At 51.1% G+C, this 23,464-nt stretch overlaps 9 protein-coding genes across 9 annotated transcripts; 6 read left to right on the forward strand and 3 right to left on the reverse strand.

Annotated features, from left to right (window-relative positions):
- The first annotated feature begins 1,782 nt into the window (after positions 1-1,782).
- Positions 1,783-2,535, forward strand: BJX68DRAFT_149233 (uncharacterized protein). Its single transcript, XM_071036641.1, has 3 exons — positions 1,783-1,804; positions 1,874-2,117; positions 2,175-2,535. The coding sequence occupies exons 2-3, from the start codon at positions 2,004-2,006 to the stop codon at positions 2,487-2,489; spliced, it is 429 nt and encodes a 142-aa protein (XP_070895965.1). The 5' UTR covers positions 1,783-1,804; positions 1,874-2,003; the 3' UTR covers positions 2,490-2,535.
- A 572-nt stretch (positions 2,536-3,107) lies between these two features.
- Positions 3,108-4,480, forward strand: BJX68DRAFT_149254 (uncharacterized protein). Its single transcript, XM_071036642.1, has 2 exons — positions 3,108-3,234; positions 3,301-4,480. The coding sequence occupies exons 1-2, from the start codon at positions 3,187-3,189 to the stop codon at positions 4,018-4,020; spliced, it is 768 nt and encodes a 255-aa protein (XP_070895966.1). The 5' UTR covers positions 3,108-3,186; the 3' UTR covers positions 4,021-4,480.
- Positions 4,481-4,542: 62 nt separating this feature from the next.
- Positions 4,543-5,375, reverse strand: BJX68DRAFT_269719 (40S ribosomal eS12 domain-containing protein; the record flags this gene model as incomplete). The annotated part of the gene is made up of 2 exons (XM_071046421.1): positions 4,543-4,922; positions 5,078-5,375. 2 exons carry the CDS (start codon positions 5,373-5,375, stop codon positions 4,543-4,545), a joined length of 678 nt encoding a protein of 225 aa, XP_070895967.1.
- Positions 5,376-8,848: 3,473 nt separating this feature from the next.
- Positions 8,849-11,916, reverse strand: BJX68DRAFT_257156 (uncharacterized protein; the record flags this gene model as incomplete). Its single annotated transcript, XM_071043293.1, has 8 exons — positions 8,849-10,000; positions 10,056-10,161; positions 10,217-10,296; positions 10,347-10,723; positions 10,774-11,411; positions 11,519-11,604; positions 11,676-11,768; positions 11,881-11,916. The coding sequence occupies 8 exons, from the start codon at positions 11,914-11,916 to the stop codon at positions 8,849-8,851; spliced, it is 2,568 nt and encodes an 855-aa protein (XP_070895968.1).
- Positions 11,917-12,156: 240 nt separating this feature from the next.
- Positions 12,157-13,819, forward strand: BJX68DRAFT_149293 (putative cell division protein kinase (Ctk1)). The gene is made up of 5 exons (XM_071036643.1): positions 12,157-12,220; positions 12,273-12,375; positions 12,430-13,257; positions 13,311-13,466; positions 13,527-13,819. Exons 1-5 carry the CDS (start codon positions 12,165-12,167, stop codon positions 13,554-13,556), a joined length of 1,173 nt encoding a protein of 390 aa, XP_070895969.1. The 5' UTR covers positions 12,157-12,164; the 3' UTR covers positions 13,557-13,819.
- Positions 13,820-14,733: 914 nt separating this feature from the next.
- Positions 14,734-18,054, forward strand: BJX68DRAFT_243119 (SH3 domain protein). The gene has a single exon (XM_071041104.1). The coding sequence runs from the start codon at positions 15,300-15,302 to the stop codon at positions 17,430-17,432; it is 2,133 nt and encodes a 710-aa protein (XP_070895970.1). The 5' UTR covers positions 14,734-15,299; the 3' UTR covers positions 17,433-18,054.
- A 184-nt stretch (positions 18,055-18,238) lies between these two features.
- Positions 18,239-20,516, reverse strand: BJX68DRAFT_257159 (OPT family oligopeptide transporter; the record flags this gene model as incomplete). Its single annotated transcript, XM_071043294.1, has 2 exons — positions 18,239-19,750; positions 19,803-20,516. The coding sequence occupies 2 exons, from the start codon at positions 20,514-20,516 to the stop codon at positions 18,239-18,241; spliced, it is 2,226 nt and encodes a 741-aa protein (XP_070895971.1).
- Positions 20,517-20,898: 382 nt separating this feature from the next.
- Positions 20,899-22,461, forward strand: BJX68DRAFT_243122 (D-isomer specific 2-hydroxyacid dehydrogenase family protein). The gene is made up of 2 exons (XM_071041105.1): positions 20,899-21,646; positions 21,701-22,461. Exons 1-2 carry the CDS (start codon positions 21,130-21,132, stop codon positions 22,186-22,188), a joined length of 1,005 nt encoding a protein of 334 aa, XP_070895972.1. The 5' UTR covers positions 20,899-21,129; the 3' UTR covers positions 22,189-22,461.
- A 249-nt stretch (positions 22,462-22,710) lies between these two features.
- On the forward strand, positions 22,711-23,424 carry ccpA. The gene is made up of 2 exons (XM_071041106.1): positions 22,711-22,813; positions 22,864-23,424. Exons 1-2 carry the CDS (start codon positions 22,799-22,801, stop codon positions 23,386-23,388), a joined length of 540 nt encoding a protein of 179 aa, XP_070895973.1. The 5' UTR covers positions 22,711-22,798; the 3' UTR covers positions 23,389-23,424.
- The last annotated feature ends 40 nt before the right edge of the window (positions 23,425-23,464 follow it).

Here is a 23,464-nt window from a genome sequence, read left to right on the forward strand (position 1 = left end):
AACCTTATCCGCATCAGGGTGGTCAATCTTATTGAGGGCGAAGACTGTAGGGAACTTTTCATCAATGAAAGATTGTACCACTTTCTCTATCGTCTCGTCCGACCATTCTTCAAGTGGCTCTTTTAATCCGATCCTGTCAAGACACCGCGCAACCGTTGACGGTGTACTTCCGTATCCGGAGAATTGGGTTTGTAATGTTTCAACAGCAGTTGCCTCTAGTGCCAGACGTTAGTCTCAATCGAAAAAAAAAAAAAAAAAGCCCATGTGCTGCGCTAACTTATAGCCATGTGTCTTCGCTTGACCGATCCCCTGACAATCGTCAGCCCTGATAACTACAAACATACGGAGGAACCGCAGCGTACCATTTCTGCATCAAATTTCCTTGTACCCACCGCACGATTTCTGACCTCAGCCATTCAATGTCTTGCGAAGGATCATAACCTCGTGTAGCCTTCCCTGAATTATCCACATTGTCAACAATGCGCCGCCAAGGCTATCGGTCATGGTTCTGAGACGGACCTTCTGCATCTGTAGTACCGCTCACATCGACAACGTGAATCAAAGCGTCCGCTTGGCGCAGGTCATCCAAGAACTTGTTTCCCAACCCCCGGCCTTGGTGCGCTCCCGGAACTAGACCGGCAACATCCAGAAGCTCGATAGGGACTGAACGTTTCCCATCGGTACAACCGCCGTAATTAGGTTTGCATTTGTCCGAAACTCCGAAGCGCTGGCAGGCGCAGTCTATTTGGAGGTAACCAATCGCTCGCTGGGGATCGATAGTTGTGAATCTGTACAAACAAGTATCAAACCTGCTATGGATAGCTGCTATCGAAGCCGAATGCGCTGGGCAGCGGAAAGGTACGGATGAGGGGGCTCACGGAAAATTTCCTAAATGGAGACACTCTATCAGTATGCGGGATTATAATGAAATATGTGGCATGGGGCAATACCATACCAACTTTGGAAGAAGCATCCGTTAAACTGTTCAGAGTAGTAGATTTTCCACTGGATGGCTGTCGTTCTCAAATCCATCAGCGGGGTACCACCTTCCGGAGCTATGAGGCAAACAGACCTTCCCAACCAGCCCGATCAGCGGATCTCTGGGCATTCTGCAGATATTGAGGATAGAAGAGTATATTGAGCAACGGAATGGCACAATAAACCCAGGCAGTCGGCCAATTAAGATGCACCTAGAAACCGATATTTCTGTGCAGCGGGGAGCAACCATTTTCTGCCGCTCAAAGTAAAGGCGGTGTATAATCTACTGTGTTTCTCGATGCAACGAACATCCTACGGGGAAAAGAAATTCCTTGTTCTCTCATTAATGTCCTTAGGAGCAGTAGTATGTCGGGGGCAGATTGTCATACGGTTTTGCTACAGAGCCTTGTTTATCTTTCTTAGAGTAGCAAGGGCCAACTCGATATGCAGTTCCAATGCTCCTTGTTGTTGTGCATATAGTTCGGACGAATCCCATCATATCTCGCGACGAATACTATCTAGTCCACAATTACCTATGTGCAAACTAGGAAACAACGCACGAGACATGTTCAAGTCCTTTGCTATCTGAGAGGTAACCAGCAAACAAGTTCACTGTTGTCTTTCCCAGCCTTGCCTCATGACGTACCACTATAGGGGCACTGGAGACGATGGCCTTGAAGCAGTTCTCCAAAAAGGAGGAATTCGAGCGCGTAAACATGTTGTTCACGATGCAGAATATTCCTCCAAGTTCTTATGATTTACAACTACGTACCCTGAAGCCCTGGTTCCACCGCCGCCTTGTCCCAGACATGGATCTGAAGCCCAGGTAACGTCATAATGATTCAACGTCCTTCGAGTCCCAGACAAGCATTGACTTATAAGACTGAGTCGACAGGGCTGACTATCTTCACACTTTCAAGACAAGTTAATCACTACTTTTTTTACTGAACAAGCTGACTCTTGCCTACTTCGAACCGCTGTATCCTCAATATATCAAGCACTCCCTTCATACACCAACCTACAAGATGTCCGAAAGCACTTTCCACACCACTATTCAAGACCTGCGCAAGCCCGAGTCTCATGTCTCCCACGCTCACGGCGGCAAAACTCCCAAGGATTCCAACATCTCCGCAATGAAGGTAGGTTGAGTTTACCCCTCGTCAAATCAACCAGGAGTTAGGGCTAACCTGAATCAGTCCATCATCGACCAGAACACAGACAAGCAGTCCGAGATCGACAAAGCCAAGGCCAACCTGCCCCTGCCAGAGGAGCCTCCCGTCGCCAGTGACTGGAACTCTGCCGACCAGAGAGCTGTCAACGTTGGTTCCGGTCGTCTAGAAGGTCCCGTCTCAGGTGAAAACAACTCTGCCTTGAGAGGACCTGCTACAGCATCAAGCAGCGCTCGCGAAATTGGAGAGGAGACACACAGAAACACACAGCCAACAGGCGATGTTGGCCGCCAGGGGCATGATCACCTTAGGGACCTTCCCAAGGATGCTCTCGCCCGATAGTTTATTCTTCATTCAATCTTGAAGCATGTACCATAGCAATGTGACACCAAAATTCTCGGTTCTAATCTGTTCCTCAGAATTTGTAGCATCCCTCTTAGACTCCTGATTAACGTAACCTTGATTCACACTTGGTTGTGGCACGTATATATATATGTACTCGGTTCAGCTCATGTTAATCCACAGTCCGTCTACTTCGAGGTGATTCAGGGAAATCCACCGAAGAACTTCCAAGCAGCCAAGCAATTCAAGAAGGAAATGTATGAGCATTACTCCAATTTGATGAACTTTGCTTATCGGAAAGTTTGGGTCTGGTGAGCTGTCCTGTCAAAGGATTGGAATGTGACGTCAAGTATCTCAATCTAGCGCCAGCATTGCATCAGGAGCCCACTGCTCAACATGAAACCACACCCACAGATTTCTGAGAATCGTTCCGGCCAGGTCGCGTCACCTCAGCGTCTCGAATGGCTCGACTTCGTTCGTCGTTCGAGGATCAAACCCTAGTCGCACCGTCAGAATGACATCACACGATCATACTGATCAAGCGAATAATGCTATATAGCTGTCCGAGTAGCAAGTAGAGAGGCCTTCAATACCACTATCACAAACTAAATCTTTTACCATCAATTCCACTCCAGTCTCCGTTACATATCCCAACGCACATACCCTACCGACCACGTAATCAACCATACACTTCACAATGGATCTCCAAGGACAGCCCATCCCCTCTGGAAAGCGAGGCGCCAAGGTAGGTAATTCACCGTCTGCTACTAACCCGTAGCTTTGTACTGTAGGCTAACATAGTTCTTCAAAGGTCAAATCAGATCAACCAACCCAGGAACCCTCCGGACCCGTTGTGGGCGATTCCCTCGCCGCCGAATCCATCAAGCGCGGTGGCTCATACAGTGAGAACCGCGGCGCCCAACCCCTAGGCGTCACCGGCCAGAACACCACCACAAACACCACCGACACATCTGCCGCCAGGAAGATGCCCTCAGCCGCTAGTGCCCGAGACCGCGATGATCCCTCCGCACAAGAGCCCTACCCGGAGGGTCTCGGCGGCCAAGCAGAGTACCCGGGAGCCCACGTTCCAGAGAGCGGCTACGTTGGCGGGTCAACAGCAGCAAAGAAGGACCTGGGCATTGGACAAAAGGAATACCACGCTTCAGAGAAGCTTTCTCAGTCCTCCAACAAGCCCTCCCAAAAGTCGACCGGTGCCAAGGCTAGTGGAAGCGGCGGGTATCAGACTCGAAGCGCAACTGCTGCGCAGCAGAAACAGCAGCCATACTCTACTGCCGCTGCTGGTCAGGGCAGTGGAAACCAGGATGATTTCCCTACCGACCCCAAGTACAATGCTAGCTTCAACTCGGAGATCGGTTCCGAAGATGACCCTGGCCGTCTAGCTGAGAAAGAGTTCCAGCGCCGGCAGGCTGAGACTGCCGCTACTGTCGCTGCTGCCGCGGTGCCCGCCCACAAAAAGTGTGCCGGTGACGGGTCTTGGTACGAGCCATTGAACAGTGACCAACGGGTTTGATTTTATGGTAATCGAGTAATTCGATGACAATCTCAAAGTGTTCTTGATGAACAAGTTTATGTATACTAGAAACGATTTCAGTTGAAAAGGATAATGAATAACATTCTTCCATTTCCATACTTCCTCAATAATAGGGTTGATGTAGGCCTTCGAACAAGCTTGAAGGTTCGAGGGCCACCCGAGTTGAAGAATTAGGGCAAAGTGTGTTTTGCACCACTGCAGGCCCGCACTACTAGAAAGCGCAATCAGCATTATGCCGTCTTGTATTTGATAGTTCCTGCCTTTTCGTACACCATTCAAGAAACGCCGAATTTTGCAACAGACAATCATAAATCGATCAACCCAGATGAAAACGTCCGAAGACCAGACCCCAAACTTGAAGACATTCGCTGTCTTGCCAAACAAAGCGGAACTATACAGTCGTGGTAAACGGCAAGACGCATGAAAAGTGAACCGTATAATTAGGAATAGCAAAAGGAAAATAGAAAAAGATGGCCGACGTCAGACGTCCCGCTGACTTCTTTATAGGTTCGCCTGCGTAAGCTCTTTTTGAGCGAGCTTGGCCAGTTCCTCAAACACCTTGCTGAAATCCTCATCGTCGTCATCACCCTTCTTCTTGCCCTTCGCGGCGGACTTGGGCACGACCATTGTGACACTTGTAGGGCGCTTCGTCGCAGCGGCGTTGCCGAGTTCCGCTCGGGATGTGACGAAGATGTAGGGGATCCCGTGGTCCTCGCAGAGAACGGGAATGTGAGAGATCACGTCCATTGGTGAGATATCCGCAGCGAGAACGACAACTCCGCTAGGGATCGAGACGGTTTCGTTGGGGGCGGGGATGGGCGACTTTCTGAGAGCCTTGACAACCTCCTTAACACCACGCTTGAGGCATTTGTTGACGGCAGCTATAAATAAAATCTATATTAGCGAATTGAAGGTGATATGGAGGCAGGATGGATTGATCGAAAGGGTTGGGAACAGTGAAAAATAAGATGGATAATGAAATGCATCCCAAATGAGGAGGTTCTGGATGCAGAAAAAAATAATGGGCGAAGCTTACCCTTTTTTACACTCTTCAAGGCCTTCTTGGCTTGCTTGTCTTCGAGCAGAGGTCTGGCGAAAGGTACGAGGGCTCCGACGGGGCGGTCGATAACGGCATCCTCATCGGTCTTGACGATACCATTGACAGGAGTGTTGGCGGAGATCTCTTGCTCAATTCCCTTCAGCACGGAATCGGACAGGACAGTCTTGTCCTTCTTGTCCTTCTTATCCTTTTTGCTCTTGTGGACGCCGTCCTTCTCGGAGCGCTTCTCCTTCTTCTCGTGCTTCTCCCTCTTCTCAGACTTGTCCTTGGCCATTTTTGTTGATTCGGGCGCCCGATAAAATCGAATCGCAACTTTTAAAAGGTGTGTGGGGTCGGCGCAAAAAGTGTGGTCGTTGGGAAGAAGAACCGTCACTTGACAAAATTCGAAATTATTTCAAAATTTTGACGCTAGTCCGGTTCGAGTGGGCGAGCTCTCTGCTGCGGGCGGTGATTTCGATGACTCAGCACCTGCCCAATCGGGAGCCTTCATCCAAAAACAATGAACTTTGACTTTAATCTTCAAGCTGTTACAATTATTGAGGGGATGTCTGAGACTGAACTGTTGGCTTTATATATGAGCTTCTATAATTGTCCGAGCAATTGAGAAGCTCCGCGGTCCGATAGCTCCTGACCCCCTGCGGTACGTTACAGCTCGACGTCAACATGGCAAAAGGCCGGTAATCAAAGGCTATTGGGCTGACTTGCTTCAGATGGATTTCATCGGGAGTCCGAACCCTTCCTTGGGCTCTCCGATAAGGGACACCTCGCCGTTGTCCATTCCCCCAGCTCCAAGCGTTTTGCGACAGTCCGTCCATGCCTCTGGCCCTTCGAAACCCGGTAGGTTGACGTCGCTGTACCTAGTCACGCGTCGTTCCGGTATTAATTAACTTCTAGACCCGGAAAAGGACGAGCTCCGCGTGCAGGTGAATACACTGAGATATGAGCTGGAGAACTTTAAGCAGGAGCGCGACCTGATGCTTCTGCGCCATGATAAAGAGCTACGTGACCTGCAGCTCAAAGCGGACGCCGATTTTCGAAAAGCGCAGGTCTGTCACTTCGCTTAATACAACACGTCTCGTCTAACGTATTCCTCTAGGCCGCCGAATCATCTAGCAACCGCGCCAGTCACAAAAGCGAAACATTGGCAAAAGAGCTGAAAGAAGCACAGGATAATGCACTCAATGAAAAGGTCGATCTCGAGCGAAAAGTACGCAGCCTCCAGGACCAGAATCAGGGATTGAAGGAGGAAATTGAGGACAACAAAGCACAATCGCTTGACCAAGAAAGGCAATTCAAATACCAGGTGAATGAGCTCGAAACGATCCGCTCGTCCCTTCAGAAAACCCTAGAGGAGTTACACAAGGACCTTGAAAATGCAAAGAGCGATGCCCAGGCGGCACAAGATAAGCTTCGTGAACGCGAAGCAGATGTCGCCAACTTGGAGGCGGAGAATATTCGACTAAAGGCTGAGGGGAACGATGCAGAAACGCTTGTTGTTCTCAAAAGAGAGCTCTCCGATCAAGTCAACCATATTAGGGGCTTGGAAGCAACAACCAGAGAGCAGAGCGCAGAGCTGCGGCACCTGCGAAAAGTGCAGCGCAATGTAGAGGTGGTCGAGGAGCAAAAGAAGTCATTGGAGAATCAGCTGCAACTCATGAAGGGGGTCGAGGCAGAGTTGGGGACGGTACAGATCCAGAAGCAAGTTTTAGAGGACGAGCGACGATCGTGGGCCAGCCTTTTACAGGACAACGAGCAGCCTCCAGAGTATGACTCCCCGGAAGCGGTCGTCAAGGCTCTCTTAAAGGAGCAGATTGAAAAAGTCAGCGCCCTGGACAAGCTTGGAAGTGTGGAAGCCCAATTCTTGGAAAAGGACGAGCTAATCAAGAGTCTCGAAACTGAACGATCCAACTTGCGACAAGAGGTCGAAAAGCTTCGTGCTGCCGCAACATCAGTTGGAGGGCCAATAGCAGTGGAAAGTCGTGTCAAAGCTCGACTTGAACGGCAACGAGCACTGGCGATGAAGGAAGTCGAATATCTACGCGCTCAGCTAAAGACATTCGACACCGAGGAGGAGACTATGAACGCAGAGCAGGGCCAATTTGATGCACAAAAGGCTGAGCAGATTGTCAACCTCGAAAAGATGCTTGACGAATACCGACAGGAACTTGCAATGGCTCATGAAGAATTGTCCAAACGTGAAACAGCCCAGACAGAAAGTTCAGAACCCAGAGGGGTGAAACGACCCCTATCACCTGCCGAAAGTGACGCAGAAAGTGAACGGCTTGCCGTCCTGTCGAGAAAGAACAGGACACTACAGGAGTCACTGTCCAAATCTGAGCAAGCTCTGAAACTCCAACGAAAGGAATTGGAAGCTACAAAATCACAGCTCAAATCCCTCAAGGCCAAATCACGGACCCGCATCCTCGAACTTCGAGATAACCCTACCGCACAAGCAGAAAACATCAAACTCTCCACCCTCAACACTCTCAAGGCCGAAAACCGGGATCTCCTAGCCCAACTTTGCGGCAATCCCACCGACATCAAAGTCGTACCCGTCAGCGCCCTCGAAAGCATGAAGCTCGAAATCCAAGACATGGAGCACGTGGTCGCAGACAAGGAAAAGCGCATGCGCCGCCTCAAAGAAATCTGGACCGCCAAATCTTCCGAATTCCGCGAAGCAGTCGCCTCCTTGCTAGGGTACAAGCTCGATTTCCTTCCCAACGGCAGAGTCCGCGTGACGTCTATGTTCCACCTCTCCCCCGCCTACAGGCATGGGGATAGCGAGGCCGGGTCCGATTCCCGGGGTCCCGGAAGCATGGGTAACGGGGACGAGAATTCGATCATCTTCGATGGCGAGCAAGGGACGATGAAGATCTCGAGCGGGCCAAATAGTCTCTTTGCGATGGAGATAAAGCATCTTATCAAGTTCTGGGTCGAGGAAAGGAAAGATATACCATGCTTTCTGGCGGCTATGACACTGGATTTCTATGATAAGACAACCAGGGCCGCGCGTATCTAAATCACTCAATTATTTCGCGTTTTGTTCGGTCTCTTTTGTTCGTGTCAATATATACTTGCTTATCTAGGTCAGGTCTCCCTTGACGTTTGAATGATATCCCGGCACTGTTTTACATTCAAGTCTCTCCATACCATGCTCAAAAAGTCAATCCTTTCTTGAGAGTACGGTAATTTTAGGAAGTTCAGTTGTAAAATTGTCTTCGCAGGCCGGAAAGTGTACATGTGCCTCGGCGTTGCCTAAAGTACTGTGTTCCCAGATTATGTATTGATGTCTCTGGATATAATGCATAGAACAGTAAGCAACAAATTATTTACAGGCCATTATTCAACCAAACTCGTCGTTGCCAACGTGTGGTCCAATGAGAACTAGGTTGGTATGAAAAAGAGACAAGGAAAGGGGAATGCTATGGGACATAGATATCTGAACATGGGAACGGAGAAAAGCAGCAGTGGGTACTTTATGAGAACTGCACGATAGGGATAGACAGAGCAGAAAAAAAGGAGAAACAGAGGTAGAAGGGAATGGAAAGCGGAGGTACGAGGGGCAAAAGAGAAGAAAAAGAAAGGTTGTACAAGACTGAAGCGATAGTATGTACTGTTGGGAAGCTCTGCAATGATAGTTGGCGAATTGAGCCAAGAATCGTAAAGCCGTTGCGGTGGGTCTTGATATGGGTCATTAATGACTTGGGGTCGAGTATGCTGGAAAAGGGTATCCAATGCGAAGTTGTGTTAGGAAGATATGTACTTCCCAGCAGCCAGCTTGCGTATTGTCGGGACCTCCTTCCATTGACCTGGGCCACTTTCATCGGCAAAAGGATCGGTTCCTGTTCGGACCGCCTCGCCATGTCGGGAAGCAGCACTTATCCCAAGTCGAGATCCAGCCTCTGCAGAACGAACCTCGAATTTCGCTTCGACCTTGCCCTTCTGTGGCCAGCTATTGGCTGTTGAGAAACGAACAAGTAATTTTCCGTCCGATCCGCTGGTCACCTCGAACTCTGGGATCTTCCAGATGACTGCTGATTGCTTGCGCCGGAAAACCGCTCCAGTGTTGGGGTACATGACAGCACTAGTAGCGTGCACCACCTCTCTATCTTCCTGGGGAGAAGTGTCCAAGTTGACAGTGAGAACCAGATTCGTCAAAGTTATCGAGTCCTTTGACGCAGACGATGCGAATGCAGGGTTCAAGGAGTAAAATATGATAACACTAGCTTGAAACTCTTCGATATTCCAGGCTGGCTTGAAGATGACGGGACAAAAGGCCGAGGTATCTTCCGGGTTAATGTGTACCTGGTATTTGAAAGCCACAGTTGGAACAGGCCGTATGAGATTGGAGAGGACGATATCGTATTCGCCCGTTTTGTCGTCAGACTGGTCCTGGTCTTTTATTTCGCGAGTAAAGTGTGGGTTTGCGGCCACTTTTTCCAGAACCTGAAAGTTGTCAAGACGCACTCGGACTTTCTCCGCCGTTGAGACCTCGGGCGTTCCATTGAAGGCCAGTGCGAGCTCGCCCACAACAAAGGATTTCGTGACTGCTCCTTCTGAGAACCAAGCGTTGACGGTTTCTATAATAGATGCATTCAGACCCGGTTCGTGCAATTCCGGGTGCGAAACGGGGCCGGAAATGCTATGTAGAGTATGTGATGAACGAATTGAAGTCGTGTCCGACAAGGTGTGGTCCTCTGTAGCATTGCTAGGAGAGGCAGCATGTTTCGTCGATGGTGAGATCGGAGAAGCAGGCTCGGAGCCGTTCTGAGCCATGGCTAGACCAGGAACGGTAGTATTGCCCTGCGTGGGCGTAGTCGGAATGAACACCGTATTACGAACATCGCGTCGACCACGGATGGTGCCTGCATTCCGTCTGATGCCGCTCTGCTGGGCTTGCTAAAGAGAGATTAGCGATTTAGCCAAACGTTAATTTCCAGGGAAAAAAATTTACCAGTCTTAGTTGATTGGCCATATCGTCCAGTGCCTGTTTGGCCTGGTTTTCATCCTCGGGAATCGGCTGGTCCCGAATTGTCAGGTTCAGCCCAGATTCTTCTTGTCTGTAGTAAAATTAGCTTTCTATCTGGCCCTACATTGGGTGTATATCAAGTATACCCGGCTGCCTCGCGCTGAGCTAGTGTAATTTCGTCGATTATTTGCGGCCGTTCCGAGAACCCTTCCGAATCCACTCGTGGCTATACACGAGCATTAGTTTCTGAATCCAAACAACGGCAGCGAAACATACTTCATTAGTGCCCGCTCCAGCTGGGCTCTCTTGAGAAGTGAATCCGGACCCGAGTCCGTTCACAGCACCAGGCGGTGATTGAGGAGGTACTGGACTAGCTGACACGCGATCATGGCTCTCCCGCTCATTGGACTCACTTTGGACGCGAGTGGATTCGGTATAGCTGTCTTGTGAGGTAAGTGCGGTTCCTGGACGCTCTGTTCGTGCGTCCTCTGGTATCTGCATGTCACGGGAATCAGCCCTCTTGAAGGAGAAGGGACTGCGGTATTTCTTTTCCGATGGGCCCCCAGAAGGGAGAGCAACGCTCTTTCGCCTGTTCATCACCGTGCCCAGCCGTCTCAGGCCACCAAAAGCCGTGCCGTGTCGGGATTCAGGTACTGGGGTATTACTTAGTTGATTCACTTTTACGTCGCCTTGAGAAACTCACCAGGAGGTGGTGGTCTAATGCGGCCTGAACTTTCTGAGCGCTGGCTAGCAGCATCATCATGAATGCGCGGTGGAGGTGGAAGAGGTGGCTCTAGGGCAGGCGATGATGTCTGTTGCCGAAGCGGCGCAACTGGTCGTCCTCCATTGATCTTTGCGGCAAACGTTTTGATCTCATCAGCCGTCTCCACATTGAGGAGAACATTCAGGCAGCTTTCTGCGGCCTGGCGACAACGCTCAATCGAATCCGACTCGTGAGTTTCCAGTTGGGTCAAAACATCCCGCAGGTGGTTCAGTCGACTTTCATCTGCCGCCTGGAGCTGCTCGAAAACATACGGCGCTCTCGACTCCCATTGCTGATTCGCCTCCTGGGCAGCAGCTACAGCTGTGGATAATCTGTCTGCGCCTTTTGGACCCTTTTCTCTAGCCTTGTCAACCTTCTTCTGCGAGGCTTCCAGATTCTTTGCCAGGTTGGTGAGGTCACTTTGGACCGCATGCATCGCAGCGAGTTCCTTGTTCTTGGTATTGTATTCTCTCAGCGGGCGTTCGACGTCCTCGTCTATTTTCTTTGCGAGAGTTTCATGCGAGGTAGCCACCGTTTCAACCGAGTTCACGATGCGCTGCCATGGTAACTGGAAGATTCTGTGTTCCAAAACAGACACTTGCCATTAGTCCTGCTGTAGCGAGTGATGTTTTGTGCATGACGGCTGCGAATAGAAGCGAAAGCAAGCAGGGATAGTTAGCCTTACCCCAAGGCGGCCGCATTGTCCAATTGAGGCCGATGTGCGAGTTTCCGCAATCCTTGCGCATATGCTTCTTCGATACGGCGGCGCTCCTATCAAGAGGAATTGAAAAGTCAGCCCCACACGATGCCAACTGTGACACACAGGTCAAAAGGGCATTTACCTGCAGCCAATCTGCGATATCCGCATTGACCTTGTTGATGACGCGAACACGATCAGCAAGTACAGTAGCCGCCTGGCCGGGTTGTAAAGAGGCCTAGAGCGAAGAGTGAGACACAGAGTATAAGATGATAAGACCAGCCGGATTATAGTTCAATGTGCGCACAAAGCGGAAAGGGCCGGGCAATTGGGGGTTGGGTCGACCGTACCAGCAACGCTGGATACTCCTGCCGAGAAAGATCCATTGTTTCTCATAGAGCACAGCAGGGGAAACCACTGTCGGAGAGGCGCATAATAGTAGCGTAGCAAAGCAAGCAGATACAGAGCGATTGAGACACACAAGAAAGAGGGAGCGAGCAGACTTGCCGGTGGAGGTCGACGGAAGCAATGGTGATGACGATGATGGGTTGCTCGGCCGCAGGAAGCATGACTAAGGCACCAATGGTCACATGTCACGTCTTTCTACATTTGAGACGACAACCTCTCATAAACCATGGAATGGAAAAAAGCTTTGGGTTTCACGGATCGGCTAACGGTCATTCAATCGCTGTAAGGACTCAAAACATACACGTCTGTGCTCATGCTGAATTTCCTGCTCCAGGACCACCGCCCACCAGCGAGCGTCATCATCTGCCGCATTCATTGAAGCACAGAACCAGGCGAGAAGACTAGAGAGCGAAGCATATGATCAAGCTACATCAAAGGTTTGGTCTGCATACTAATGCAATAGCTGTCTGAATATTGCTAAGTGTAGGTAGGAAGCGTATGAGCTACTTTGCCAAAAAGCACTCGATGCAGCAGAGGATACTGTTTTAGCGCAAGCTGTTCCCGGATCTGGCGAGTCAGATGATGATCTGAACGTTACAAGCTGGGAATCTGACGAGTGTATTGGTGAATACGAAGCTTGTCTTCATCATTTTGATGGCCTTCACTCGACGATATACAAAGCCAAGGGTGATGACGGTACACTTGTTGCGCTGAAGATCACCGTCCCTCATCTCCTAGAGGCACCCCATGACGCCAAGCGCGAAGTCCAGCTCTTGCGCCAGGCAGCAAGCGATCATGTTATACCATTGCTGGAAACATTCAAACTCGATGGAGGCCGATTTGTTCTCGTCTTTCCTTTCAAGAGGCATGATTTTGAAACATTGCTCCGTCGAGATATGCTGACAGCAGCGCAAACTCGATCTGTCCTCCGAGATATGTTTAGTGCTCTAAGATTTCTGCACAAGCTAGGAATCATACACAGAGACATCAAGCCCGCGAACATATTGCTTGATTCACGTAATGGACCAGCCTACTTGGCAGACTTTGGGATTGCCTGGCACGAAGGGGGCATAGAGGCCGAACCCGCTGATAAAAAGATTACTGACGTGGGAACTACATGCTATCGGCCGCCCGAGGTTCTCTTCGGTTTCAAGGGATACGGGACAGCTCTCGATCTATGGGCCGCTGGTTGTGTCGTCGCAGAGGCGGTGACAGTGGGACATCATCAACTCTTTGATGCCGGCCCCGTTGGGAGCGATCTGTCACTCATTCAATCAATATTTACCACGCTGGGGACGCCAGATCAGGACTCCTGGTCGGTAAGTTTAGCCCATTGCATGGGCAGCATAGAAACACTACTGATAAGCGCCAGGAGACCAATAGTCTTCCAGATTGGGGTAAGATTGAGTTCTACAAGTACCCGGCGAAGCACTGGGACGAGCTTCTTCCGGGTTCATCGTCGAATGGTCGTGACCTCGTGAGCAAGCTGGTCTGTTATGAGAGTGGCCAGCGCATATCTGCCGAACAGGTATGTTCTTCATACCTTGCTGAGCAATCATGATTCGGATCAGTTTTAACAATTCGATAGGCTTTGCAACATCCCTACTTCTCGTGCTAAAGGCGGTGAAGGCCCCGCTTCTACGAGTTGAGATTACTAAAACTCAAGAATGTCACATCGTGATTCAACCGCTCAACCGGCTTACTCGCCGCCATGCTCATATTCATTGGATAAGTGTCCGCGAATAATAGCGAGAGAAGCACATTGACGCTGTTTGAACCTTGAACATAATAGGTTTCAGCCTTTTGGCAGTGAACCTCGGGCGGAGTGGTGGGGGATGTTGGCTGAGGACCAATCTCTCGGCGGACCGTTGTGCCCGTCAAGAGGGTCTAAGTTTGACGGTCTGTTTCACTTTGGCTTTAAGTCAGTTATAAGGTGACATTCATCGTCATTTGCAGGCTCGACAAGGCTGATTTCCACGAGATGCCAACCAAAAAGCTGGAGATTTGTTTAACCATGTCAGAAGCGAAGAGGCCAAAATTTCGCCCGGGACAGCCGGAGTGACGGAGTCAGAGGCACTTAGCGATGAGGTGATACAGGCCAATCATCCGAGTCATTGTCACTTCAATTTTTATCCAGTGTATTATGCACAGTGCGCACAAGATGCGAATTCGCCTTTTGACGAATCATAATAATAATAATAATTATGAAATGAGGAGAGAGAATTCCGTGATTCTCTGTTTTCTTGCTTGTGGTGTGTCTGAGCCACGGTTCGACTCCTCCAGAAGACTCAGCCCTCCGCCCCGCCCAGTGAGCAGACCCCTGAGTCGAAGGTTGAAGGGTTCAGGGACCGTTTGGTACTGAGTACCGTGATGTTGGAGACATGAGTTTTGCTGGTTCTGTCGCTTCCGACAACCTAGATGGTCATGACACTCTTCCTAGGTGTTGGAAAGCATGTCGACTGCCAAATATAGAGTCAATGGCACACCTCCAAGGCCCAGGAAAATCTTTACCTTTCGCTGTTCGCTTTCATCCCAGCAACCCCGAGTCCCTCGTGTCCGTGTTTACATAGGTACTGTCAAGCTGTTACCAGGCACGGTAATCTAATAATCCATCTCCAATCAGAAAAGCCTGGGCCCTGACAGGAGCGGGATGGTCGAAGCGCTAGCCAGAGTCAGTTAACGCCCCTTCTTTCACCCGGTCGAATCTAGGACTGCGATTGGCCTTCCAAGCTTTGTGACCTTGAGGTTTGATCATCTCATTTCGTTTGAGAGTCTCTCACGGTCTCACCCGCAGGCTCCAGGCTGTGGTATTTTCGAGAAATACAACGTACGGTAAGGCTGGGCTGTCTTCCGAGGGTTCCTGCTCCTCATCACAATAATAATAATACTCGCTCCGCTCATTGTTGGCACAGGCCCAGGGCCACAGCCTCAGCCCGTCATCCTCCTCATCTTCCCTTCTTCCTTTCCTTCGCAGAGACCCTGTGATTCTTCTCTTCTTTCTTTTTTCCCTCTTTTGATCCTTGCGGCCTGGAAGCTCGTTGTCATTCTTTCTCCCTCCACGGTTGTCCTCCAGCCGTCTCCGAGTATACACATACTTGACGTTCCTTTCTCACCTCACATTCCTTTACGCGCTTGCGCTCTTTTCGCCCCGAAACGCGCCTCATCGCTTTGACAGTACTCGAAGAAGACATTCCCAATACCGCTCATCCTGCTCACTTGTGAACCGTCGGTTCATCAACGTCTATCCCAGACCCTAAAACTCGACCTGCTAAATCGCCGGGCATATGTCTCTTGTTTGAATATCGGGTTACAGCGGATATCGTGTCGGTGAAGGACGAGACACACCTGCATAAACTACAAAATGGTACACGCTCACGGCCATCACGGCCACACCCATCTGGAGGCGCGTGACCCAGACGGCATCACAATCTATATCACCGCGGAACCAACTTTTGATGGCCCCGTAGCTGGCTACTCGACGGAGGGCCAGGACGACACAACTACAAAGACTGGTGTCGTTGGTGAACCTGTTCGACCCACTCGTTCGAGCACAGAGGAAGAATCCAAGCCTACGCAGACAAGTACACATTCTGAGGACGACGATGACGACGACGACGATGATGACGAGGAAGATGAGACCACCACAACCCGAGCGCCATCTCGAACTACAACCCGAACAGTAGAACCTACCGAAGTGACTACAACCCAGACCACGACAGATGACTCGACAACAACGACTACTCACACCACCCTCTCTACAATCACGTCGACCAGCACTGACTCCGACGAGACTAGTACGACCACCACTATTGTCGCCGATGAGGCCACTGCAACAGGTTCCCTTGCCGCCGTTGGCTCTGGCTCCGAGGGCATGTCATCGGGCGCGAAAGCGGGTATTGCTATAGGCGTGATCCTCGGTGTCAGTTTAGTTGCTGGTTTGATCTTCTTCTTTATATGGAAGAAGAAAAAGCAACAGCAGCAGGGGCAAGAGCTGGAAGAAAACGACGCACCAAACGAAAAGTCGTATGGAGGCTACAACTCACCACCCCAACAGCAACCGCAACAGCAACTGCAGCCAACTCTCCCACCTATAGCCCAGTCCAGTCCTCCCCAGCTCAATGTGCGACCCGTCACTCAATTCGCTCCGGACTTGACCCCAATCCAAGGTGGTGTCACACCCGTATCCACAGTCAGCACAGCAGCAGCTATCGCACCAGCCGCCGCTCTATCGCGTAACCTCACCGGTAACTCACCACCTCAGACCCCACAAATGCACACACCGCAATCCAGTGTGAGCACCCGAGACCCTTTCCGCGATCCGGTCAATCCATTCGGTAGCCAGGCAGAGGTCCCTCCCTCCCCTGTCTCTGCTATCACCAACGCCTCGACTCCCAGCCAGCAGCCAGAAATCTCCCCTGTAGCTACTGGACCAAGCCCTGTCGCCTCACTGTCCGCTCCTGCTGGACCAGGACCAAGTGCATCTCCATCGGGGGAAGATATTGGGTCTGCAGCCGCCGCTGCCACTGCGGCTGGTGTCATGGTTGGTGCTGCCGCCGTTGCTGCCGCTTCTCACAGCAGCGAAAAAGATGCGCCAAGCCGTCCTGCAAGCTCCGATTCAGAGGCCTCTTCAATTCCTGCTCCTACGGCTCCTAATTCCAACATTGTTGACCCAGCCTCCACCCCAGTCCCACTACCTGGTGCTGAGGCTGCTGCCATGCCGACAAACGTACACCGTGTACAGCTAGATTTTGCGCCCTCAATGGATGATGAGCTGGAACTCCATGCTGGTCAACTGGTTAGGCTCTTACACGAGTATGATGACGGCTGGGCTCTCTGTGTAAGATTGGATCGGTCGCAACAAGGAGTGGTGCCTCGCTCCTGTCTTTCGGCGCGTCCTGTGAAGCCTCGCGCTCGACCGCCGCCCGGCGCTGGTCCTGCCCCTGGTCCTGGTCCCGCCCCTGGGCCTGGCCCACGTGGTCCTCCAGGACCTCAGGGCCCTCCAGGCTCGCCAGCAATGGGACCTGCTGGCCGTATGCCTCAACCTCCGCGTTTCTATCCTCAGGATGGTAGCAGACCTAGTTCGCCCTCATCTCGTCCAATGTCTCCAGCCCGCCCTATGTCTCCCGCTCGTCCAAGATCTCCTGCACAAGGCCCATACGGACCTCCACCCCCTCACACCCAGCTTCCTCGATCCATGTCTCCGGCCCAATTCCCACAAGTCCCAAGGTCATATTCTCCAGGGCCTGGGCCTCGACCAGTGCCACGATCAATGAGCCCTGGGCCCTATGGACCTCCAGGCCTGCAGAGACCGGAAATGCCCGCTGCCAATCAACGACAACGTAGCAACAGCACTGGAGGCGCCATTGGCTCAAATCCCCGGGCGCCTGCCGGGCCAGGTTCAAGTCCTCTAGCTGCTCCTGTTGCACCACCCCCATCGAGTGCTCTTCCGGCGATTCCCACAAACCCAGCACCTGCTCCTACCAACGACGCATGAACTGGCCGACAATCACATTCCTGAAACTCAATCGAGCGCCTTGGAACCAGACCAGCAATATTGCCGCCAAAAGGAGAGCACGCGACTTCTTTTCCCCTAATGGCCGCCGCTGTGACCCAACTTCTTCTATACTTGCTCTTTTTTCGTCACCTATCCCACTTCAACACTTGGTTTTCTCCAACTTTGATTTCACTTTCATGCTGACGTTTCAAACCCCCACGCTTCTTCATTGAACGAGACAGCGAGCGCGGGAACCTCGCCTTGCTCCTTTCCCTCGTTGAAGGAAGACGCGTATGTCCGTTTACGGGATATACCCCTTATATTTGTAAGATCTTCTGTATGAGATAAATATGCTCTATTTCATTTCTTGACACACTATTGTCTCGATATCTTTTATACAATCAAATTTTTCTCCTAGCCTTGTCTTGTGCTAGCCTAAGTGTTTTTGCGGATTCCTTTCATACGTGCCGCTGGATTAATACATTAATGTACAGTGTTACTGATAGCGATCACTATCAAGTTGTGCCTAGTTTTCACTCGAATCGCTCTGTATGGCACATTTTCTTGAGACGCTGATTCAGTATTCCGTACTATCTGGTAATTGATCTGAAGGGATCATGAAGTTTCTAAATCCTAAAATTAGGAAAAAAAAAAAAAAAACATTCATATCATAGCCAAGACCGAGAGACATCATATTTATATATTCTAACAACGCGAATTATCACATCGAGTCATGCTTTTATCTATTTGATACTGCCAAATATCCGAACAAGCTATGAAATATATATAGAACGCCAAACAACTCCTCAAAGATGAGGGACACTCCCACTAGCTAGGAGTAGATTCACAATACTCATGATTCCCTCACCGAGAATTAACCCCGAAGCCAAAATGACGACGCTTGACGAGGCAGCATCTGCATCATCAGTAGCACGGGCAGTGGGTTTCGTAGGGTCGTCGGCGTCTGTTCGTGGCATCGCGGGACGATCAGCTGATGAGTTTTCATCATTTCTCGAGTGCCCTCGAGCCCACCACCAGGCGATGATACCACCGATGGCTCGGGCCAACGTAAAAGACGGAACGTTGAAAATGCCTACGGCAACGGCGATGCCGCCGGGGATCCACGATCTCCATGGCGCAGCGACGCCGTGGGGACGGCCGCCATTGGCGATCGGCGAGGCAGCCATGATACGGAGCACAGTTACAGCTATAAAGGCTGCGCCGGCGAGGACGGAAACTTCCCACGCCATCGGGGGAAGACCTTGCCCGGTGACAAGACGGGCAGTGAAGATCCAGACGTAGGCTGTTGGAGTCTGGAACATTGGTCCCGGGACCTCGTATACGTTGACGTACATCTTGTAGACGGCTGTGGAGAGCACGGCACCGACGAGACTGCCAATAATCTGGCCGTAGAACTGGGCTTTCGGGCTTGCGCCGAGGATGTGGCCTGTTTTGAGGTCTTGCATCATGTCGCCTGCTTGGAGGGCGCCAGATTCAGAGACGGCACCGGCGAGGAGGTTCGTTATTAGAGCAGAGCGCCGGGAAAAGTGGGCAGAGGGTGTTGCAAGGGAGAAGAGGAGTTGGGTTAGTTTGCTGATTCCGGAGACTGGGTTGAGGTCTGTTTCTCCGAGGGCGCGGACGCCCATTATTGAGAGAAGGACGGCGAGTAGTGTGGCGAGGCTTGAAAGAAGGGGGGATATGACGTTGCCAAAGACGATGTGCATGCAAATAACGTTCAGTATCAAAGTTAGTGGAAGGAGGATGAGGACTGTTCGCATGGAGATCAACTGGGATGGTGGTGCATCCTCCTCCTCCTCAATCTCGGATTTATTGGTAGCCTGAGCAGAGTCGGTCTGCACCGATTCCTCAGTAGGTTGCAGGGCAGAGTAGTTGTAATTGTGGCGGTCAGTGACTGCTGAGCTTTTTGAGGCGATCCAGCGCCCGACCCGACGGTTGACGACTTCGCGTACAAGGCTCGGTGCAACCGCCACGGCGGGTTTCACTACCAACCAGCCAAGACTGACAATCGAGTCTGCGAGCATGATGGCCAGCGATACCCACACAATCCAGGCCTTGCTTCCATCTTCCCAGCTGTCTACAGGCCCTGGAGCCCACCCGCGTGCTTTTGCAAGTGGTGACAAGACACCCCAGCCTAACACAGCTCCAAACAACATGTGCATGCACGTCGATGGGCCCATTATGATTCCCTGCCCCACGTATGCTGGGGACGGATTGAGAGTCCATAACCAGTCGTGGGCAAGAGTAAGGCCAAAGATCGGGATATCGCGGACTTGGGGTACAAAGTAGGAGAAGAGCGTCTATCATCATCAATATAACGCTCTGTTCTAAAAATGTGAGGGCTCGCCTTACATAGATGCCGGATGCTACGAATGCACCAACCAGAAGATGCATTTTAGATCTCCAGTCCTTTTTCGTATCATTTGAGTCTAGAACGTTCGGCTGCGGTTCAGCCTCGCGCTCTTGGGAACCTCGCGACAGCAAAGGTGCCCGGGCTTCCTCCTCATCTCGTTCGTCTTCAACCTGACCGGCGCTTCTGGTCGTCGCTTTCTCGTTCTTCCCAGACCCATGCAACACTCGGAGCATTAAAGCAGATGCCGTTCCACTGGGAAATCTCAATTTCTCGCGAATGATCACTTCCTTCCTCAGGGGTACGGCAAAGACTACGCCAAAGAGGCATACTCCCAGGCTCCACAAAACCAACTTCCAGAAATTGAGCCTCAATGGGCCACCCTCTCCAGTACCACCGTCGCCCAACCGCCCGTCTTCGCCATCTTTTATGAGAAATTCCAGGGCAGGAATGACACCAACAAAGCCACATCCTAAGGGCATTGTTCCCACCGCACCAGCCACTGTCTGTATCAGGACGTTCTCGATGGGAGTGAACGGGTATGAGAGGTATTTCGAAAAGACTTTGAAGACGGAAAACCCAATCAATGCTGAAGGCATGGCCATGGTACTAATCCACCCTGTCTGCAATCCAAAGTAGGTATTCGAGAAGGTGATCATGGCACCGATGACGAGGCCGACTAGCAGTGACCGCAATGTGAAGCTGCGGGGTGGCATTTCCGTAGACGGCTGAGAGCCCGCAGTATTGACAGTTGACGAAGTCATATTGGGGTTATTGCGAGCGGGATCGCCTGGCTTGGCGATCGAATGGTAGTTCATCAGCTCGGTTCTGCATCGACCCTTGAAGCCTAGCTCAGTCAGTTAGGCAGAAAGAGAGATGGGAAGGGAGGATGAGGAGAAGTGAGGAGATCGCGTCACAGGCATCGCTATGACTAATCGAGAGAAAGGCGATAAGTCCGGAGGAGCGATAACCTCCGCATCGATGGCTGAGATCCTGCAAACTAGTAGCATAGCTGCACCGTGACAATTCAGAGTCTATGGCTCTCATTCATGCTAGTATGGAGAACCGGGAGACCCAGAAGCGATATCTTCAGCATACAGGTCTTGAAACTTGACAGTTCAAGCTTACGAAAGCCTTATATGATGGCTCACGGCCCCATCCGTTCACTACACCATGTCACCCACAGGGCGCCCGCCCCACCATTTCCCCCGATATCCGCGTATGATAAGCTGCTTGTATGAGCCGCCGGTCCTGCGATAAATAGCAGACCAACTCGCCGTCTACTCGAACACAGTTCGCAGTCAATCGATCCCAGACAGCTCCCGCAATATGCCTCTCCCATCGGCAGAACACCACCATATGGTCTTTCTCCAAGGAGATGTCCTACAAATTCCTCAATTCGACCTCCCCGCACCGCTCACATATTCTCAGACGGTGTATAATTGGACCACGGCCGCCCAGGTCCCAGAACGTATTCGCGATGCCTCCATAATTGCTTTGTCTGCCGTCCGAATTGATGCCCATGCGCTGTCTCCGGAGATTAGCCCGCATCTCAAGCTCATTGTCATGGTGGCCACGGGTTACGACTGTATCGATCTCGAGGCATGTAGGAAAAGAGGAATCGTGGTCAGCAACTGCCCTAATTCGAATATCGAGGCTGTATCCGAGCACGCGATAGGGATGTACTTTGCCGCTAGGCGAAAACTACTGGACATGCATGTGGCAACGAGAGCGGGAAAGTGGAGGCAGAAGGGGCTCCTGATGCTAGATTATGTCGATAAGGATGGAACACCTCCTTTAACTTGTCAAGATGAGGTCGCTGGAATAATTGGGAATGGAAGCGTCGGTGAGTGCTAGTATCTAGCTTTCCTTGTGCTACTGAATCTGACAGTAAGATCAGGAAAGAGAATCGCTATGCTGGCAAGTAATTTGGGCATGAAGGTAATAGTCTCCGACCGCAAGTCGTCCACTGCAACAGACTCCTCGAGAGAACCTTTTGAGTCTGTCATCAAGCAGAGCACTGTGCTTTTCATCGCCGTACCTCTCTTGGATTCTACTCGGAATTTTATCTCGGCGCCAGAATTCGAATCCATGTCTCCGCATGCAGTTCTGGTCAATGTTTCGCGAGGTGGCACAGTGGATGAGGAAGCCCTTGTAAAGGCACTCCGAGAGGGCAAGATTTCCGGTGCAGCCACAGACGTATTCAGAGAGGAACCCGCAGGTCCCGAAAATTCACCTTTGGTGGCGGAGGACGCGAAAGACCTCAATATAATTGCAACACCCCACTTGGCTTGGCTATCCCAGAGGACAGCGGTCAATTATGCGACAAAGCTCAAGTTAGCGATTGATGGATGGTGTCGAGGACAACCTGTGAACGTTGTGTCATGACCGATCCTGTCGATTCAGCGTACATACAATATAAGATTTCTTGTACCGATATTGACCTCTGGACTTGGACAGGAAGATGCTCACTTCGAGATAAACCTGAATGTAGATACAATAGTATAAGCAAGTCCTTGGAAAGGAGCCATGGATTCTGAAGCCACTCCCGCTGATCCGTGCTTAGGGTTCATGTTTGTCCACAAAATGGGCAGCGGCCCTTGCATTCTTGTCAGGCACGGCACCCCTTGGCTGAAGGCTAAACGGACGCGACAGCCCGAGGCATAATTGACTCCTCAAGGAAAGCTACATTCCTTGGGGAAATCTTTTCCTAATCATTCTATCGAATGGACAAGCTCAAGGATCTAAACCCAGGCGAAAAAGCACTCGAAGCACAGCCAAATGCCTCCTGCATTCCGAGCGCCTTCGCTAACCAAGGACAACCATGGATTCCGCTATGAAGGCCATGAAGGACATCTATATGCTCCGACGCGTTGGTTCCTTCCCCAGGAAAACATAAATAGGCCATGGTGCTGATGTTGGCTTAGTTCTACACAAGCACGCAACATTCACGACTTTTCCTTGAGCCCTTTCAATTCAGAGTCCCAACACAGACAAGATGCACTTCTCGAACGTGAGCTTACTCTCCTCAATTTACTCTACAGATAAGCTAATCAAAACCAGCTCATCCTCGCGTCGGCAATGACCCTCGCTCCCGCCGTGTACTGTTATGGCGTCGCAACCGTCGAAATCGCCTACCATGAAGCTTGCGGCAACAGTGATGTCCCGACCAACAACGTTGACACTCCCGAGTCCACCGTCGTCACCAAGGACACCTGCACGCAGCTCCCGGCCAAGCACTCCTTTGACATTGACGCGTACTCCTTCGACGTCACGCCCATCACCAAGGATACCACCTACACTTGCCACGCTGTCGGCGTCTACACCAACGATGAGTGCGTTGGTATTCCGTTGACCGTTGTTCCCCTCTGGCCTGGCCAGAATGATGCTAAGAGCGGCTGTGTCCGGGATGGATACTTTGACAAGTCTGTCTCTGTGCGATTGATCTGTGAGGATGAACATGATCATGACGATGATCACGATGAACACCACGACGACGACCACGATGAGGGCGCGGAGAACCGCCAGCAGCAGGTTGCTCAACAGCCCAAGGGCAAGGGCGGGTTCCTGTCGGGTGTTGGTCTGTAAGCTCTGCTAAGTATCAGCTGGGCTTTGATATGATGTACCACAAGTAATTCTATAATAATTAATCTATCAGTCTCGT

The sequence above is a fragment of the Aspergillus pseudodeflectus genome (assembly GCF_044049435.1).
Source record: "Aspergillus pseudodeflectus strain CBS 756.74 chromosome Unknown BJX68scaffold_42, whole genome shotgun sequence".
In the NCBI taxonomy this organism is placed as follows: domain Eukaryota; kingdom Fungi; phylum Ascomycota; class Eurotiomycetes; order Eurotiales; family Aspergillaceae; genus Aspergillus; species Aspergillus pseudodeflectus.